Genomic DNA, 20,273 nt, shown 5'->3' on the forward strand with positions numbered 1-20,273 from the left:
TGACAGCTTTCCTTTAAAAGGTACGTCCGTGCGCTTGCACGTCATAGCCGGTCTGAAGAAGCGCGACTCCCGCACGAAATGGCCGTCACCGCTGAAGCACATCGTGGCCATCCCGCTCCCCTGCCTGCGCAGCATGTCACTTAATCTGCAATAAAGCAACAAGTAATCGCAAGACCTTTAGTGAGTGCCGCGTCTCTTCTACCTCATTGATGACATTAGATAGTTAGCTCATTTATATAATACAGTTAGTTAGTGGGAGATAGCCAGTTTAGGTTAGATAGTGATATAGCTCTACAGAGCACTAGTGAGACCTCATTTGGAGTATTGTGCTCAATACTGGAGACCATATCTCCAGAAGGATATTGATACTTTGGAGAGAGTTCAGAAAAGAGCTACTAAACTGGTACATGGATTGCAGGATAAAACTTACCAGGAAAGATTAAAGGACCTTAACATGTATAGCTTGGAAGAAAGACGAGACAGAGGGGATATGATAGAAACTTTTAAATACATAAAGGGAATCAACAAGGTAAAAGAGGAAAGAATATTTAAAAGAAGAAAAACTGCTACAAGAGGACAAATTAAATTAGAGGGGCAAAGGTTTTAAAGTAATATCAGGAAGTATTACTTTACTGAGAGAGTAGTGGATGCATGGAATAGCCTTCCTGCAGAAGTGGTAGCTGCAAATACAGTGAAGGAGTTTAAGCATGCATGGGATAGGCATAAGGCCATCCTTCATATAAGATAGGGCCAGGGGCTATCCATAGTATTTAGTATATTGGGCAGACTAGATGGGCCAAATGGTTCTTATCTGCCGACACATTCTATGTTTCTATGTAGTGTAGTGTTTCTCTGCTGTCCATACATACTACAGACATAGTGCTGTGAAGTCACAACAATACTTAGTGCACCAATCAGTAATATCTACTCAGACCTGATAAAATGTGAAGTTGCATGTATTGCGCAAAAAATATGCGCATCATTAGTGCCGATTTGCACAATTGCGAAAATAATGACTGAAGATCATGAATTCTAGAATTCGCAAATTTATTGCAAATATTATACAAAAAATATGCGAAATATCGTGAAAACTAATATTGAACTATTATCTGCAGTAATACATGAGTAAGTACTGTAGATAAGGAGTCCAGATGACCATTTATATTTTCTTATGTTGGCATGGACTGTGTTTTGAAGTAGGAAATAATTTGTCAGGGAAATTCAGCCAATTTAAACCAGAATTGAATTGCTATAATTCCTCTAATTGCTATAAAAGAACACAAACAAGAAAATGCACAGAGGATTTTTAACATACCGCAGAGTACATGATTAACTTTAGATTGATGGATGGTGTGGTTGCAGCGTGTGTAATATTTTTTAAAATAGAACTCACAAGGACACCTACAAATAGAAGAAAAAAGTAATGATAATAATAATAATGCTAATAATGCTAATAATAATAATACAGTAATTTTAACTATTGAAGAGTATTGAAAGGAAATAATATAGTCACTATAGTCAGCAAACTTAGAACCTACCACTCTAAAATGCTCCTCCATATGCTCAGGCTCTTCAAACACAATGTACTTGCCACCCTGACACCCGCGTCACTTCTGAAGCCCGCACGGCCGCAGCTGCATCTCATGTCACGCGGATGAAAACATCTGTTGTTGGGGGGGGGGGGAGGGTGACAGGGATGCTAGGGAGGCTCGTGCCCGTCACCACCTGATATTGGCTGCACCTTCCCCCCCCCCCCGACGCCAGATGTTTTCATCCGCACGATGGGGAGATGCTTCTGAATCCTGCACGAGCCGCCGCTGCAATATAGGTGCCAGGAGTGAGGTAAGTATATTGTGTGTGAGGGTCCCATGCATATTTGGGTCATTTCAGGGGTCAGCTAAGGCCTCTTTCACACATGCGTTGTCCGGATCCGGCGTGTACTCCACTTGCCGGAATTACACGCCGGATCCGTAAAAACGCAAGTGTACTGAAAGCATTTGAAGACGGATCCGTCTTCAAAATGCTTTCAGTGTTACTATGGCAGCCAGGACGCTATTAAAGTCCTGGTTGCCATAGTAGGAGCGGGGAGCGGGGGAGCGGCATACTTACCGTCCGTGCGGCTACCGGGGCGCTCCAGAATGACGTCAGAGCGCCCCATGCGCATGGATGACGTGCCATGCGACCACCTCATCCATGCGCCTGGGGCGCCCTGACGTCACTCTGGAGCACCCCGGGAGCCGCACGGACGGTAAGTATGCTGCTCCCCCGCTCCTCACTACACTTTACAATGGCTGCCAGGACTTTAGCGTCCCGGAAGCCATGGTAACCACTCTAAAAAAGCTAAACGTCGGATCCGGCAATGCGCCGAAACGACGTTTAGCTTAAGGCCGGATCCGGATCAATGCCTTTCAATGGGCATTAATTCCGGATCCGGCCTTGCGGCAAGTCTTCAGGATTTTTGGCCGGAGCAAAAAGCGCAGCATGCTGCGGTATTTTCTCCAGCCAAAAAACGTTCCGGTCCGGAACTGAAGACATCCTGATGCATCCTTAACGGATTTCACTCCATTCAGAATACATGGGGATAATCCCGATCAGGATTCTTCCGGCATAGAGCCCCGACGACGGAACTCTATGCCGGAAGAAAAGAACGCAGATGTGAAAGAGCCCTAACCCCTTTAATGGCATTTTTTATTATTGTATTGTACTCATTTTAAGCTAAAAATAATTTTTGCACTTGGTCTTTATTAAAAAATTTCTGCCACTTTCTCTATTTAGAGTAGAAATTCTCTAGTACCAGACTGTGTTTACACTGCGTCCCATCAGACAGCTCAGCTGATCGCTCATGTGTAGCTTATAAACACTCATTATAGATCAATTCTTATCCTACTGATGTGGCTTAATTAAATAAGTGTTTACGAGCTGTTAGTAATTCAGAGGTAAAGATTATGAGATGAAGTGAAAGGCCTCCTGCACACGAACGTGTGCACCCCGTGGCCATCACTTTAATGGGTCTGCTATCCGGCCGTTCCGCAAAAAAGATAGGACATGTTCTATCTTTTTGCGGAACGGAAGTACGGAACGAAACCCCACGTAAGCACTCCGTAGTGCTTCCGTAGGGTACCGTTCCGTGCTTCTGTTCCGCACCATTCCGCATCTCCGGATTTGCGGACCCTTGAAGTGAATGAGTCCGCATCCATGATGCGGAATCCCTCGGAACGGCGCCCGTGTATTGCGGATCCGCAAATTCGGTCCACAATATGGCAACGGGCAGCACACAAATAGCATTTATCATGTAGAGAAAGTTACTACAAGTCACTTACTAATGTATTGTGATTGACCATATTGCCTCCTTTGCTGGCTTGATTAATTTTTCCAACAGAACAGATTATACACTACTCATATCCAGAGGTTATGTCGACCTGTAATGCAGTGGTGGTGGCTGTGCTTGCACACTACAAGGAAAAAGCACCGGACTCTTTGGTGGCTGGGACCACGGGAGTGTGCCTAGGCCTTTTTTTTTAATCAATTTATCAATCTACCTATATTTATCTATTTAATCAGGGCAGTTTCTGCCATGAGGTGAGATGAGAATCTCACCTCAGGCGGCAGTTTTCTGTATTTTTGAGGGGGCGGCATCCACACAGCAGTTAAACACTGCTGGTGGAAGCCGCCACTGTTCCCTTTAGGCCTCATGCACACAACCGTATGTATTTTGCAGTCCACAAAAAACAGATCCACAAAAAATGCGGATGACATCCGTGTGCATTCCGTATTTTGCAGAACGGAGCAGCTGGCCCCTAATAGAACAGTACTATCCTAGTCTGTAATGCGGACAATAATAGGACTATTTTTTTGCGGAACGGAAATACGGAATCGGAATGCACATCGAGTACCTTCCGTTTTTTTTTTGCAGACCCATAGAAATGAATGGTTCCGTATACAGTCCGTAAAAATAACGGAACGGACACTGAAAGAAAATAAGTTTGTCTGCATGAGGCCTTAAGCTGCACATTATCCCGGTCGCCTTCCCTCCCTCCCCTGGAGTGCAGGGAGCTGTGTTATCTAGTGTTATCTGTGGTTTTACATTGGACTGCAGATAACACTACCACATTATCAGCAAGAGTGTTATCTGTGGTTTTGCATAGGACTTCAGGTAACATTACCACATGATCTGCACTAATGTTATCTGTGGTTTTACATAGGACAGCAGGTAACACTACTATTTCTGTCCTTAGATACCCATCACTGTATTATCTGTGCTGTTACATAAGACTGCAGGTAACATCTACTATAGTATCTGTACTCAGAGATTTATCACTGTGTTACCTGTGGTGTTACATAGGACTGCAGGTGATATCAATAACATTATCTGTACTTGTACTGCCCCAGATCTGGCAGGACAGTCACTGTGTTCGGTGGCTACTTGGCTTTCAAACTATTTTTTAATGGAAGGGGGGCGGCATTAAAATTTATGCCTCAGGCAGCAGATGAGCTAGAATCGGCCCTGTATTTAATTGTAGTTGGCATCAAATCTAAATACATACTGAATGTTTTTCTTTATACACTGGCATGACCGCATTAGCTGAAATGTTGCATATAAGAACACACAACTTTTTAGTGGATGATATTTACTTCTTAATAAAGTTGTAATCTTGATATAATCCAATTTTATGATAGATAGATAAATATATAGTAATGCTGAGTTTATATATTCAGGTATTTGGATGCCGTTTTGGATGCCAAAGCCAGGAGGGATCATAAACAGGGGATACATACACTGCCTGTCCAAAAAAAAAGTCACCACCTGGATTTAACTAAGCAAATAGTTATGAGCCTCCTATTGGATAATTACTGCATGGGCGATTATCTTTTAGTTGGCAACAAGTTATTTAACCCCATCTGGTGCAATGAGTTGCTTCTCATTTCTTAAACAACCATGTCGAAAGACATCTCGTGGACATGGAAAATATGTTAGTCAGTTTGAGAAGGGTCAAATCATTGGCATGCAACAAGCAGAGAAAACATCTAAGGAGATTGCAGAAACTACAAAAATTGGGTTAAGAACTGTCCAACGCATTATTAAAAACTGGAAGGATAGTTTGGACCCATTGTATTCGAGGAAGAAATGTGGTGGGAAAAAAAATCCTGAATGATTGTGATCGGCGATCACTTAAATGTTAGGTGAAATCAAATCGAAGAAAAATAACAGTAGAACTTATGGCTATGTAGTGAAACTAAGAGCATTTCCACACGCACAATGCGAAGTGAACTTAAGGGATTGGGACTGAACAGCTGTGTAGCCGTAAGAAAACCACTAATCAGTGAGGCAAACCAGAAAAAAAAAAGGCTTCAATTTGCTAGGGAACATAAAGATTGGACTCTGGAGCAATGGAAGAAGGTCATGTGGTCTCATGAGTCACGATTTACCCTGTTCCAGAGTAATGGGCGCATCAGGGTAAGAAGAGAGGCAGATGAAGTGATGGACACATCATGCCTACTGTACAAGCCTGTGGGAGCAGTGTTATGATCTGGGGTTGCTGCAGTTGGTCAGGTCTAGTCTCAGCAACAGTATGTGCTCTAAGAATGAGGTCAGCTGACTATCTGAACATACTGAATGACCAGGTTATTCCATCAATGGATTTTTTCTTTCCTGATGGCACAGGCATATTCCAATATGACAATGCCAGGATTCATCGGGCACAGACCTTAACCCCATTGAGAATCTTTGGGATGTGCTGGAGAAGGGTTTGCACAGCAGTCAGACTCTACCATCATCAATGCAAGATCTTGGTGAAAAATGTATGCAACACTGAATGGAAATAAATCTTGTGACATTGCAGAAGCTTATCGAAACAATGCCACAGCGAATGTGGATGGGCAGTGTATAAAGAAAGGCTGAGTCTTAATTCTCATTTTGAATGATCCCCTGGCTTTGGCTTCAAAAACTGCATAAAAAAAAACCCGAATGTGTAAACCTAGCCTCATGTTTTCCTAATGGCTGCTGTAATTCTTTATTCCAACTATCCATGAATCAATGAGGTGAGTCATCTACAGCTAACCATAGTTTGCTCTTTGATAAAATACCCTGTGTAATATCGCATACTGTAGTGCTGTGGCAAAATTTATTTTATTGTTTTATTTTTAGTTGTTCCTTGGAGCCATTTTCAAGTTTTCCATGACTTCCTCAAGCCCAATTGTAAGTTACAACTGGGCTTATATGTCTGCCAGCTGCCTATGCACACCCTATAGCATATGAACTTTGACAATCCATCAAGGCCTTTATGCTTCCAAAAGTCAAATTTTTTTGAGCAAGCATCATTTGCACAAAAATGTTGGGACTTTTTGGACTCACAGCAGGGTTCAGTGGAAGGTGATGTGGCCTACCGTAGATTTCTTATAATTTACACCAGAAACTTGCATAAATTAGTTTAAATCTACACTAGCTCAAAGTTGGCACAGATTGGCATTTTTGGCAGATGGATTGCCTCAAGATGCATCAAACTTATTAAAAGCCTCTTCATAAATTTGGTGCATGTTACTCCAGTGTGTTGAGAATGGTGTATGAAATACCATTCTTAAAAAATTCACCCTATTGTGTCAATGACCACGCATGTATTTGACATCCTTCAGTTTTGCTTGGACATAGTTATAGAGAGGTCTAGAGAAGTCAGATACCCATTTAGAAGCAAAACTCTGAATAGTCCATACCACAAGTGCTCATCCCCACCCCCCATTCTCCATAGGGCAAGCAGCATACAACAAATAAGCAAACCCAGGGCAAAAATGTTTTAAGTTGCATAGGTGTTATAAACCAAGACAAATCATAAAAGTAAACCATAATAGAAAATCAGACTTACCTCCTTGTAGCCTGGATTTCTCATGTTGTTTGTATACTCCAAACATAGTTGACATGAAAATATCAGATAGAAGAGACAGTTTGTCCATAACATCCTCGGTTGCCCAGTCTGGCAGAGTATAATTGTGAATTTGCTGCAATAAATGGACATCAATTTAGGTGCAGTTTATTTTAGATTCAATTCGCACCCATATAGCCTCTTCATTTTTGTGAAAGTGACATATTGTTTTAAAGTAGTACCACCGTAAAATGTCTGCATGTAGTAATAGTGTCATAGCATTGTTCAACTAACAGTGCTAGACAATGCTCGAATAACACCACTACTGCTTACATAGTAGGTAAATAAAGTATCATTTAAAAAGGATCTGCTAAATTTCAGAAACAGTGACAAATCTGTCCATAGGCAGAGTCTGGTATTGTAGTTCAGCCCTATTCACTTTGAAGCTGTGGAGCTGTTTCTGAAAAAAAGAATGCAGATCCTTTTCACTAATTCTAGACAACCCCTTTAAGTTTAAAGAGGAACTGTCACCACTCCTGATATGTCTGTTTTAATAGCTACATGCATTCCCCATGTAATAACAATTCTGGAGCATCTATTCTTATGGCTCTATGTTGTGCCATGCCTTTATTATTTGTACTAGAAGTTATGAATGAATTGCTATTCGCCTTTAGTAAGGGTACAGAGTGGTGGCAACCAGTTGGGGGTGTGCACTGAACATACCCCCAACTGGGCAGCAATAAAGGCACAGGCCGCACACGTTCGTGTGCATGAGGTCTTACCCTGCTGAAAAATGGAGATCCTACCATGAGAGGCAACACATATGGCTGCAGGATGTCCTGCATTTATAGCTAAGCTATTCGTTTCCCTGATATCATTACTAGGGGCTCCTCAGATCATCACACTAGCAGATGATGGACAACAAAACTGATCTGCTTGTGCTTGTTGACAGATCAAACTGTCTTCCCTACTGGTAGTCTGTCTGGGATGTCCAGAGCCTGTTTGCCATGATCTTGTGGCGATCTTTTATCTATCCCATATGTATTTATCTCTCTCATATCTATTTGTCTTTTGATCTATCTCATATATATTTATCTCATATCCATGTCTATCGGTCTATCTCATAACTATATGTCTATTGATCTATTGTATATCTCTCTCTCTACAGGGAGTGCAGAATTATTAGGCAAGTTGTATTTTTGAGGATTCATTTTATTATTGAACAACAACCATGTTCTCAATGAACCCAAAAAACTCATTAATATCAAAGCTGAATATTTTTGGAAGTAGTTTTTAGTTTGTTTTTAGTTTTAGCTATTTTAGAGGGATATCTGTGTGTGGCAGGTGACTATTACTGTGCATAATTATTAGGCAACTTAACAAAAAACAAATATATACCCATTTCAATTATTTATTTTTACCAGTGAAACCAATATAACATCTCAACATTCACAAATATACATTTCTGACATTCAAAAACAAAACAAAAACAAATCAGTGACCAATATAGCCACCTTTCTTTGCAAGGACACTCAAAAGCCTGCCATCCATGGATTCTGTCAGTGTTTTGATCTGTTCACCATCAACATTGCGTGCAGCAGCAACCACAGCCTCCCAGACACTGTTCAGAGAGGTGTACTGTTTTCCCTCCTTGTAAATCTCACATTTGATGATGGAACACAGGTTCTCAATGGGGTTCAGATCAGGTGAACAAGGAGGCCATGTCATTAGGTTTTCTTCTTTTATACCCTTTCTTGCCAGCCACGCTGTGGAGTACTTGGACACGTGTGATGGAGCATTGTCCTGCATGAAAATCATGTTTTTCTTGAAGGATGCAGACTTCTTCCTGTACCACTGCTTGAAGAAGGTGTCTTCCAGAAACTGGCAGTAGGACTGGGAAGTGAGCTTGACTCCATCCTCAACCTGAAAAGGCCCCACAAGCTCATCTTTGATGATACCAGCCCAAACCAGTACTCCACCTCCACCTTGCTGGCGTCTGAGTCGGACTGGAGCTCTCTGCCCTTTACCAATCCAGCCACGGGCCCATCCATCTGGCCCATCAAGACTCACTCTCATTTCATCAGTCCATAAAACCTTAGAAAAATCAGTCTTGAGATATTTCTTGGCCCAGTCTTGACGTTTCAGCTTGTGTGTCTTGTTCAGTGGTGGTCGTCTTTCAGCCTTTCTTACCTTGGCCATGTCTCTGAGTATTGCACATCTTGTGCTTTTGGGCACTCCAGTGATGTTGCAGCTCTGAAATATGGCCAAACTGGTGGCAAGTGGCATCTTGGCAGCTGCAAGCTTGACTTTTCTCAGTTCATGGGCAGTTATTTTGCGCCTTGGTTTTTCCACACGCTTCTTGCGACCCTGTTGACTATTTTGAATGAAACGCTTGATTGTTCGATGGTCACGCTTCAGAAGCTTTGCAATTTTAAGAGTGCTGCATCCCTCTGCAAGATATCTCACTATTTTTGACTTTTCTGAGCCTGTCAAGTCCTTCTTTTGACCCATTTTGCCAAAGGAAAGGAAGTTGCCTAATAATTATGCACACCTGATATAGGGTGTTGATGTCATTAGACCACACCCCTTCTCAATACAGAGATGCACATCACCTAATATGCTTAATTGGTAGTAGGCTTTCAAGCCTATACAGCTTGGAGTAAGACAACATTCATAAAGAGGATGATGTGGTCAAAATACTCATTTGCCTAATAATTCTGCACTCCCTGTATTTATCCATCTACTTTATCCACCTCAGTAAAAGGCAAAACTAATAGGTGAGAGATTGTTATGAGCTGATTTTAGCACTAAAATAGTGGTATGCCCATAACTCATCTAGGCTTGGTGGAAAAGCTATGCCTGGTCCAACACCTACCTATCTTCAAAAACTATACTAATAATATAATGCTATATAAAATGTAATTACATGGTTGGTTAGACTCCTGAGGTAATGGGTACTGTACAGTCGTGGCCAAAAGTTTTGAGAATGACACAAATATTAGTTTTCACAAAGTTTGCTGCTAAACTGCTTTTAGATCTTTGTTTCAGTTGTTTCTGTGATGTAGTGAAATATAATTACACGCACTTCATACGTTTCAAAGGCTTTTATCAACAATTACATGACATTTATGCAAAGAGTCAGTATTTGCAGTGTTGGCCCTTCTTTTTCTTTTCAGGACCTCTGCAATTCGACTGGGCATGCTCTCAATCAACTTCTGGGCCAATTCCTGACAGCACATCACACCAGACAGGGAGGAGCATTCGTGTGGACGCACGCAGGTGACGTCCGCACCCTCCCCCCTCGGCGCTCAAACTCCCGGCCCGATGAGAGCCTGCTCTGACCTGACTCGTTGATGCAGCCCTGACCCCGCTTTGACCGCCGCCTCTCCGCTGCTCGGCCACTTGATCAGAGACCGCTCCAGCAGAGATCGATACATCAGGGCCGTCTTGAACATGGTGTGGGAGCCGGAATCGAGATTGCCTGGAACATAAGTCTGCCCTCTTCAGCTCTCAGCTGTCCCGCTGTACGCCGCCCGCCCTCTGCTTGCCGCCGGCTGATTTCCTCTCCCGCGTGTGCAGAGCGATTCCTGTCTTCTGAAACTGAGAGCTGCATAGGAGACCCAGGGGCAACAGTGGGAGACCTGGATCTATGGGCATAAGCGACCCTTTCTCTGCCTCCCCCCTCCGGTAATGTGGTGGAAAATAGATATTTTCTTCTACTATCTCTGGCTATCCTTGGGAAAAGTGGTCAAAATTGCAAGTAAGGGTGCGGACTGGGGAGCTATAGGGGGCCACAATAGCAGGCTCTAAAACATACAGGAGGGATCTGAGTGGTCCCTCCCCTTTTTATACATAATAGGCACCCTGAATTTAGATCACGCTGGAGGAGGAGGTACGCCATTAATGGTGGACCCCGTGCTATAAGAATTTAAAGCGGTTGGCTACAGGGGGCGGGGGGAGTCCGCATTGGTGGGATGAAGTTGAACTGACTTTTTTTGTACAAGGTGATACATCAAGAGAGCCCAGCAGAGAGAGCAATGCTATGCAAGATATAGTTAAGTACTGAAAAATTAATGTACTAATATGGACCAACATGAACTAACCCAAATATTCAACTCTGGGGACTGCTAGTGACTTATGGGCTGCTGACCCTTTGAAACGGGGTTAGATAGGCTGCTGAAAAAGAGGCATTGCCGAATCCCTCCGGGGGCTAATTGTCCAGGGTCAGGACGGGAAGGACCTTGAAACCAGTACAACATGCTAGCATCACTAATCTAATGTAATTATATGAGAAAGTATCCAAATAATATAAATAACCAAGAGACTGTTTTCTTTTTGTTTATTTAATCCCTGTGAACTAACAATGGGGAATTGCCGTCGCTACTAATTGAAGAACTCCTGGACTCCTAACCGCACTATATTATTAATAAGTAAAGGTGGACTGCTAACGTACAACTGGGCGTGGATACATGAAAAGTCTTGGATTTAGCATATACTTTAGAACTATTGTTACACTACAGCGGTGGGGGGGGGGGGAGGCAGGGCAATGGCGAGACAGGGTACAGGGAAAAGGCAAAGGGGCAGCTGGAGTTGAATACTACGGTTTCCCTAGTTCCTAAGAGAAATGAGAAATCTAAACAGCTATTATTGACTGGTATGAGCGGACATAGTCCCGTAAAGTAAAAGAGAGAGGAGGAGAGACTGGAACAGGAGGGACTGCCCTTGGTGGGAAACCTGGAATTGGGGTTGGCTAGGGAAGGACCTCAGTCTGGGGAGAGAGGGAGTGGCCAGCTTGATGAGGCCGAAAGGAAAAAGAGCCGTTTTGGAACAGGCTCCTAGCCTGCAAGATATATTTCAGGAAATTAAAAAATGTAACACGGCGATACAGGACCTCTCTCTCTAGACTGGTAATATTAGGGAATCGGTTGGACTCCTTAGAGCAGATTTACAGGAATATAAAGATAGATTGATAGAAGTGGAGAAAAGAACATCAGAAGTGGAGGATATAGTGCAGATAGTGGTTAAGGAGAAAAATAGGTTAATGGTATAAAATAAGGAAATAAAATCCAAACTAATACAGCTGGAAAGTAAGGTCAGGAGGTCAACCTTGAGATGTCTGGAGATTTTTTAGTTTTTATTTGTGTTGTGTTTTTGTTGTGTGGCAACCGACTAGCTATGGGTGGGTAGATGTAATTATTTAATGTAATTATGTAGGTACAAGAGACAAGAGATTGTGCAAAACTCACTTGTGTAATTAACCTATGTAGATATGTTTGGTGAAAATTTTGTAAGAATAAAAAAAAGTGTAATAAAGATTTATAAAAAAAAAAGAAAAAAAAAAGAAAAAAAAACATTCTTTCATAATCACTTCTTGGAGTTTGTCAGAATTAGTGGGTTTTTGTTTGTTTGTCCACCCGCCTCTTGAGGATTAAGTTCTCAATGGGATTAAGATCTAGGGAGTTTCCAGGCCATGGACCCAAAATGTCAACGTTTTGGTCCCCGAGCCACTTAGTTATCACTTTTGCCTTATGGCACGGTGCTCCATCGTGCTGGAAAATGCATTGTTCTTCACCAAACTGTTGTTGGATTGTTGGAAGAAGTTGCTGTTGGAGGGTGTTTTGGTATCATTCTTTATTCATAGCTGTGTTTTTGGGCAAAATTGCGAGTGAGCCCACTCCCTTGGATGAGAAGCAACCCCACACATGAATGGTCTCAGGATGCTTTTCTGTTGGCATGACACAGGACTGATGGTAGTGCTAACCTTTTCTTCTCCGGACAAGCCTTTTTCCTGATGCCCCAAACAATCGGAAAGAGGCTTTATCGGAGAATATGACTTTTCCCCAGTCCTCAGCAGTCCATTCACCATATTTTCTGCAGAAGATCAATCTGTCCCTGATGTTTTTTTTGGAGCAAAGTGGCTTCTTTGCTGCCCTTCTTGACACCAGGCCATCTTCCAAAAGTTTTCGCCTCACTGTGCGTGCAGATGCACTCACACCTGCCTGCTGCCATTCCTGAGTAAGCTCTGCACTGGTGGCACTCCGATCCCACAGCTGAATCCTCTTTAGGAGATGATCCTGGCGCTTGCTGGACTTTCTTGGATGCCCTGAAGCCTTCCTAACAAGAATTGAACCTCTTTCCTTGAAGTTCTTGATGATCCTATAAATTGTTGATTGAGGTGCAATCTTAGTAGCCACAATATCCTTGCCTGTGAAGCCATTTTTATGCAATGCAATGATGGCTGCATGCGTTTCTTTGCAGGTCACCATGGTTAACAATGGAAGAACAATGATTCAAAGCATCACTCTCCTTTTAACAGGTTAAGTCTGCCATTTTAACCCAATCAGCCTGACATAATTATCTCCAGCCTTGTGCTCGTCAACATTCTCACCTGAGTTAACAAGACGATTACTGAAATGATCTCAGCAGGTCCTTTAATGACAGCAATGAAATGCAATGGAAATATATTTTGGGATTAGGTTAATTTTCATGGCAAAGAAGGACTATGCAATTCATCTGATCACTCTTCATAACATTCTGGAGTATATGCAAATTGCTATTATAAAAACTTAAGCAGCAACTTCCAATATTTATGTAATTCTCAAAACTTTTGGCCACGACTGTACAGTGTTCATTTTAGGACATGGTCAGATATCATAGTCAAGTGTGAGAATAATTCTCTCTCTGACACCTGACCCTGACACCTGAATCTTATATCTGACTGTGACTCGGATGTCTGAATCTCTTCCAGGTCAGGGTCAAAGTCAGAATGAGTTATAGATTAACAGTTTATTTGTATGCTAAATCAGACTCAGGTGTCAGACATAATATTTTGCCTCACACTGAAATTATTCTGATAATTGACTATGATATCTGACCATGTCCTAAGTTACCAACTCTTTGACACATATATACTTTTGTCATGGTTTACTTTGATAAATACATAAAAAATATGTTATAGATACAATAGAGTTTGACAGTTTAAAAGCATACACAATATGGGAATAGAACAGCATGTACAGCTAATGTAAAATGCAATTCTATTTACCTCACAGAGCAAAGCATCATATGTTATCCACAAGTTATAAATGTAATTCAGCTCCTCGTATGAGTAGCCAGTGTCATTTTGTAAACTGTTTATAAAGTCCTGTAAGAAAAAGAAAATTCAGCATGACATCCTGACAAAATTGTCCAATATGTACTAGGCATTATACTAAAACATCTTAAAAGGGAACCTGATTTTGTATATAGAGCTGAGGACATGGGCTGCTAGATGGCCGCTAGCACATCCGCAATACCCAGTCCCCATAGCTCTGTGTGCTTTTGTTGTGTCAAAAAATTAAATAAAAATCTGATACATATGCAAATTAACCTGAGAAGAGTCCTGTATGTGAGAGGAGTCAGGGACAGGACTCATCTCAGGTTAATTCGCATATGTACCAAATCTTTTTTTTTACACAATAAAAGTAAACAGAGCTATGGGGACTGGATATTACGGATGTGCTAGCGGCGATCTAGCAGTCCATGTCCTCAGCTCTATACCCAAAATCGAGGTGACAGGTTCTCTTTAAACTAAAACACTTTTTAAGACACCTATACACATTAGGCTACTGTCTGCCAAACCCAACCAATTCTGCAGGGCCAGCTCACAATTTAATGTGTATTGGGGACTCCCAACTCTCCTCTGGCAGATGATGTCAAGGGAGAGAAGGAGTGGATGTATTGCCTAATCCCTTTGTTCTTTCAGGATATAACCCAGTGCCAGAGGTGTCTGACAGCAACTCTTCTCCCTTTATTGATAACACATACATGCTTGGCTGAACTTACGCAGCATGTACTGGGGAGAGATACAAGCTATTGCAAATGATTGGCACCATACATATGTCCTATTGTCATCACTGAAGAATTAAAAACATAATTTGCATGGTAAAGGAAGATAAACTTAGGTATAGTGGATAACAGGGCCTGATTACAAGGTGTGCACCTGGGGCCACCATTACTACTCCGCACTATCTAGGTTGATTCTTTTGATGTGTCTCTCAACATTATGTTTAAATCAGGAGAACCAGTTATCAAGCAGGAGTAAGGGAGGATTCAGCTCCCTGCCCTGATATTCACCTCGTAAGTTGCAGGATAATTCTAGCTTGTGGAATACCAGGCGGCATCTTTCTACTCAGACCAGGCACTCAGGCCTAGAAGTTACTATTTACATGTACTGTATATGAGTAGAGTTGAGCGAACACCTGGATGTTCGGGTTCGAGAAGTTCGGCCGAACTTCCCGAAAATGTTCGGGTTCGGGATCCGAACCCGATCCGAACTTCGTCCCGAACCCAAACCCCATTGAAGTCAATGGGGACCTGAACTTTTCGGCACTAAAACGGCTGTAAAACAGCCCAGGAAAGGGCTAGAGGGCTGCAAAAGGCAGGAAGCAAAACGCGAAACACGTGTAGGGATCCGGGAGGACGTGGTCTGTATTTATATATGTATTTTCCCTTTATCATTGGTTACAATAAGCACTATGCACTTTGTATTGTATTGATTGTGATCTGTGTTTGGATACTTCCTGCACAGTCTGGGACTATTCATAGTCATTTTTCTTACAACAGATCCGTTAGTATTATCCTGTGTAGCTCCGTGCTGCTTATTCATATATATGGAGATGTATGTTTTTATTAATGTATGTCCAATAAAAGTTTTTGTACTTGTTTAAACTATGCTGTCCTGAGTCTAGTTTTGGTAAACGTCACCCACCACTGTAAGAGTCCATTTTCATAAATTTAGGCCCAGCACCCAGGCAGAGGAGAGAGGTCCCGTAACAGACAATCTGGCTTCATGTCAGCAGAGAATCAGTCTTCATGTCATAGCAGAGAATCAGGCTTCACGTCAGCCACCAATGCAACAGTCCATTGTCAGATATTTAGGCCCAGCACCCAGGCAGAGGAGAGAGGTCCCGTAACAGAGGATCTGGCTTCATGTCAGCAGAGAATCAGTCTTCATATCATAGCAGAGAATCAGGCTTCACGTCACCCACCACTGCAACAGTCCATTTTCATAAATTTAGGCCCAGCACCCAGGCAGAGGAGAGAGGTCCCGTAACAGACAATCTGGCTTCATGTCAGCAGAGAATCAGTCTTCATGTCATAGCAGAGAATCAGGCTTCACGTCACCCACCACTGCAACAGTCCATTTTCATAAATTTAGGCCCAGCACCCAGGCAGAGGAGAGAGGTCCCGTAACAGACAATCTGGCTTCATGTCAGCAGAGAATTAGTCTGCATGTCATAGCAGAGAATCAGGCTTCACGTCAGCCACCAATGCAACAGTCCATTGTCAGATATTTAGGCCCAGCACCCAGGCAGAGGAGAGAGGTCCCGTAACAGAGGATCTGGCTTCATGTCAGCAGAGAATCAGTCTTCATATCATAGCAGAGAATCAGGCTTCACGTCACCCACCACTGCAACAGTCCATTTTCATAAATTTAGGCCCAGCACCCAGGCAGAGGAGAGAGGTCCCGTAACAGAGGATCTGGCTTCATGTCAGCAGAGAATTAGTCAGTCTGCATGTCATAGCAGAGAATCAGGCTTCACGTCACCCAACATTGGAACAGTCCATTGGCATATATTTAGGCCCTGGCACCCAGACAGAGGAGAGGTTCATTCAACTTTGGGTAGCCTCGCAATATAATGGTAAAATGAAAATAAAAATTGGATTGAATGAGGAAGTGCCCTGGAGTCCAATAATATATGGTTAAGGGGAGGTAGTTAATGTCTAATCTGGACAAGGGACGGACAGGTCCTGTGGGATCCATGCCTGGTTCATTTTTATGAACGTCAGCTTGTCCACATTGGCTGTAGACAGGCGGTTGTGTTTGTCTGTAATGACGCCCCCTGCCGTGCTGAATACACGTTCAGACAAAACGCTGGCCGCCGGGCAGGCCAGCACCTCCAAGGCATAAAAGGCTAGCTCTGGCCACGTGGACAATTTAGAGACCCAGAAGTTGAATAGGGCCAAACCATCAGTCAGTACGTGGAGGGGTGTGCACACATACTGTTCCACCATGTTAGTGAAATGTTGCCTCCTGCTAACACGTTGCGTATCAGGTGGTGGTGCAGTTAGCTGTGGCGTGTTGACAAAACTTTTCCACATCTCTGCCATGCTAACCCTGCCCTCAGAGGAGCTGGCCGTGACACAGCTGCCTTGGCGACCTCTTGCTCCTCCTCTGCCTTTGCCTTGGGCTTCCACTTGTTCCCCTGTGACATTTGGGAATGCTCTCAGTAGCGCGTCTACCAACATGCACTTGTACTCGCGCATCTTCCTATCACGCTCCAGTGCAGGAAGTAAGGTGGGCACATTGTCTTTGTAGCGTGGATCCAGCAGGGTGGCAACCCAGTAGTCCGCACAGGTTAAAATGTGGGCAACTCTGCTGTCGTTGCGCAGGCACTGCAGCATGTAGTCGCTCATGTGTGCCAGGCTGCCCAGGGGTAAGGACAAGCTGTCCTCTGTGGGAGGCGTATCGTCATCGTCCTGCCTTTCCCCCCAGCCATGCACCAGTGATGGACCCGAGCTGCGTTGGGTGCCACCCCGCTGTGACCATGCTTCATCCTCATCCTCCTCCACCTCCTCCTCATCCTCGTCCTCCTCGTCCTCCAGTAGTGGGCCCTGGCTGGCCACATTTGTACCTGGCCTCTGCTGTTGCCAAAAACCTCCCTCTGAGTCACTTCGAAGAGACTGGCCTGAAAGTGCTAAAAATGACCCCTCTTCCTCTTCCTCCTCCTCCTCCTCCTGGGCCACCTCCTCTTCCATCATCGCCCTAAGTGTTTTCTCAAGGAGACATAGAAGTGGTATTGTAACGCTGATAACGGCGTCATCGCCACTGGCCATGTTGGTGGAGTACTCGAAACAGCGCAACAGGGCACACAGGTCTCGCATGGAGGCCCAGTCATTGGTGGTGAAGTGGTGCTGTTCTGTAGTGCGACTGACCCGTGCGTGCTGCAGCTGAAACTCCACTATAGCCTGCTGCTGCTCGCACAGTCTGTCCAGCATGTGCAAGGTGGAGTTCCACCTGGTGGGCACGTCGCATATGAGGCGGTGAGCGGGAAGGCCGAAGTTACGCTGTAGCGCAGACAGGCGAGCAGCGGCAGGATGTGAACGCCGGAAGCGCGAACAGACGGCCCGCACTTTATGCAGCAGCTCTGACATGTCGGGGTAGTTGTGAATGAACTTCTGCACCACCAAATTCAGCACATGCGCCAAGCAAGGGATGTGCATCAAATTGGCTAGTCCCAGAGCTGCAACGAGATTTCGCCCATTATCACACACCACCAGGCCGGGCTTGAGGCTCACCAGCAGCAACCACTCGTCGGACTGTTGTTCTATACCCCGCCACAACTCCTGTGCGGTGTGGGGCCTGTCCCCCAAACATAGAGTTTCAGAATGGCCTGCTGACGTTTACCCCGGGCTGTGCTGAAGTTGGTGGTGAAGGTGTGTGGCTGACTGGATGAGCAGGTGGAAGAAGAGGAGGAGGAAGCCGAGAAGGAGGTGGTGGCAACAGGAGGCAAAGAATGTTGCCCTGCGATCCTTGGCGGCGGAAGGACGTGCGCCAAACAGCTCTCCGCCTGGGGCCCAGCTGCCACTACATTTACCCAGTGTGCAGTTAGGGAGATATAGCGTCCCTGGCCGTGCTTACTGGTCCACGTATCTGTGGTTAGGTGGACCTTGCTACAGATGGCGTTGCGCAGTGCACACTTGATTTTATCGGATACTTGGTTGTGCAGGGAAGGCACGGCTCTCTTGGAGAAGTAGTGGCGGCTGGGAACAACATACTGTGGGACAGCAAGCGACATGAGCTGTTTGAAGCTGTCTGTGTCAACCAGCCTAAATGACAGCATTTCATAGGCCAGTAGTTTAGAAATGCTGGCATTCAGGGCCAGGGATCGAGGGTGGCTAGGTGGGAATTTACGCTTTCTCTCAAATGTTTGTGAGATGGAGAGCTGAACGCTGGCGTGTGACATGGTTGAGACGCTTGGTGACGGAGGTGGTGGTGGTGTTGGTGGTACATCCCCTGTTTGCTGGGCGGCAGGTGCCAACGTTCCTCCAGAGGCGGAGGAAGAGGCCGAGGCGGCAGCAGCAGAAGAGGCCGAGGCTTCAGGCTCTGATGGCACAGCGTGCAAACCACTCGGGTCTTGTCGTCAGCACATTGTTTGAAGAAGTGCCATGCCAGGGAACTCCTTGAAGCTGCCTTTGGGGTGCTCGGTCCCAGATGGCAGCGGTCAGTAGCAGGCGGAGTCTCTTGGCGGCGGGTGTTCTGCTTTTGCCCACTGCTCCCTCTTTTGCTACGCTGTTGGCTCGGTCTCACCACTGCCTCTTCCTCCGAACTGTGAAAGTCAGTGGCACGACCTTCATTCCATGTGGGGTCTAGGACCTCATCGTCCCCTGCATCGTCTTCCACCCAGTCTTGATCCCTGACCTCCTGTTCAGTCTGCACACTGCAGAAAGACGCAGCAGTTGGCACCTGTGTTTCGTCATCATCAGAGACATGCTGAGGTGGTATTCCCATGTCCTCATCATCAGGAAACATAAGTGGTTGTGCGTCAGTGCATTCTATAGTCTTTACCGCTGGGGAAGGGCTAGGTGGATGCCCTTGGGAAACCCTGCCAGCAGAGTCTTCAAACAGCATAAGAGACTGCTGCATAACTTGAGGCTGAGACAGTTTCCCTGGTATGCATGGGGGTGATGTGACAGACTGATGGGGTTGGTTTTCAGGCGCCATCTGTGCGCTTTCTGCAGAAGACTGGGTGGGAGATAATGTGAACGTGCTGGATCCACTGTCGGCCACCCAATTGACTAATGCCTGTACCTGCTCAGGCCTTACCATCCTTAGAACGGCATTGGGCCCCACCATATATCGCTGTAAATTCTGGCGGCTTCTAGGACCTGAGGTAGTTGGTACACTAGGACGTGTGGATGTGGCAGAACGGCCACGTCCTCTCCCAGCACCAGAGGGTCCACTAGCACCACCACGACCATGTCCACGTCCGCGTCCCTTACTAGATGTTTTCCTCATTGTTATGGTTCACCACAACAACAAAAATATTATTTGGCCCAATATATTGTATTCAAATTCAGCTGAATATAAATTTGAGGCCTAGTATTTAGGCGCTGGGTGACCGGTATGGATTTAGTGACAGAATTAGACTTGGAAATGCACAGTAGCGTGTGTGTGTGGATGACCCTATGTGCACCTTGAATATTATATACCCTTTTAGGGATAGATTTCAAATAGCTCTGATATAGCAGAAACCACTAAATTATGAAATTGCTAAATTGGGAATTGTATTTCAACCCAGAACAAAAAATGTGCTTTGACGGACACTAAATAACTTGCCCATCCACAACAGGACAGCGGTAACGACAGATTTAGCG

The 20,273-nt window shown here is 44.5% G+C and overlaps 1 protein-coding gene across 1 annotated transcript in view; it reads right to left on the reverse strand.

The window, feature by feature from the left end:
- ACP3 (acid phosphatase 3) overlaps positions 1 to 20,273 on the reverse strand; it is a 142,578-nt gene that overhangs the window by 28,067 nt on the left and 94,238 nt on the right. Inside the window, exons 5-7 of the mRNA XM_044294099.1 lie at positions 13,900 to 13,998; positions 6,858 to 6,990; positions 1,316 to 1,401 (exon numbers count right to left, since the gene is read on the reverse strand). Coding sequence (XP_044150034.1) covers positions 1,316 to 1,401; positions 6,858 to 6,990; positions 13,900 to 13,998 — 318 coding nt within the window. The remainder of the gene's footprint in view (positions 1 to 1,315; positions 1,402 to 6,857; positions 6,991 to 13,899; positions 13,999 to 20,273) is intronic.

Source organism: Bufo gargarizans, chromosome 5, assembly GCF_014858855.1.
Source record: "Bufo gargarizans isolate SCDJY-AF-19 chromosome 5, ASM1485885v1, whole genome shotgun sequence".
Classification (NCBI taxonomy): domain Eukaryota; kingdom Metazoa; phylum Chordata; class Amphibia; order Anura; family Bufonidae; genus Bufo; species Bufo gargarizans.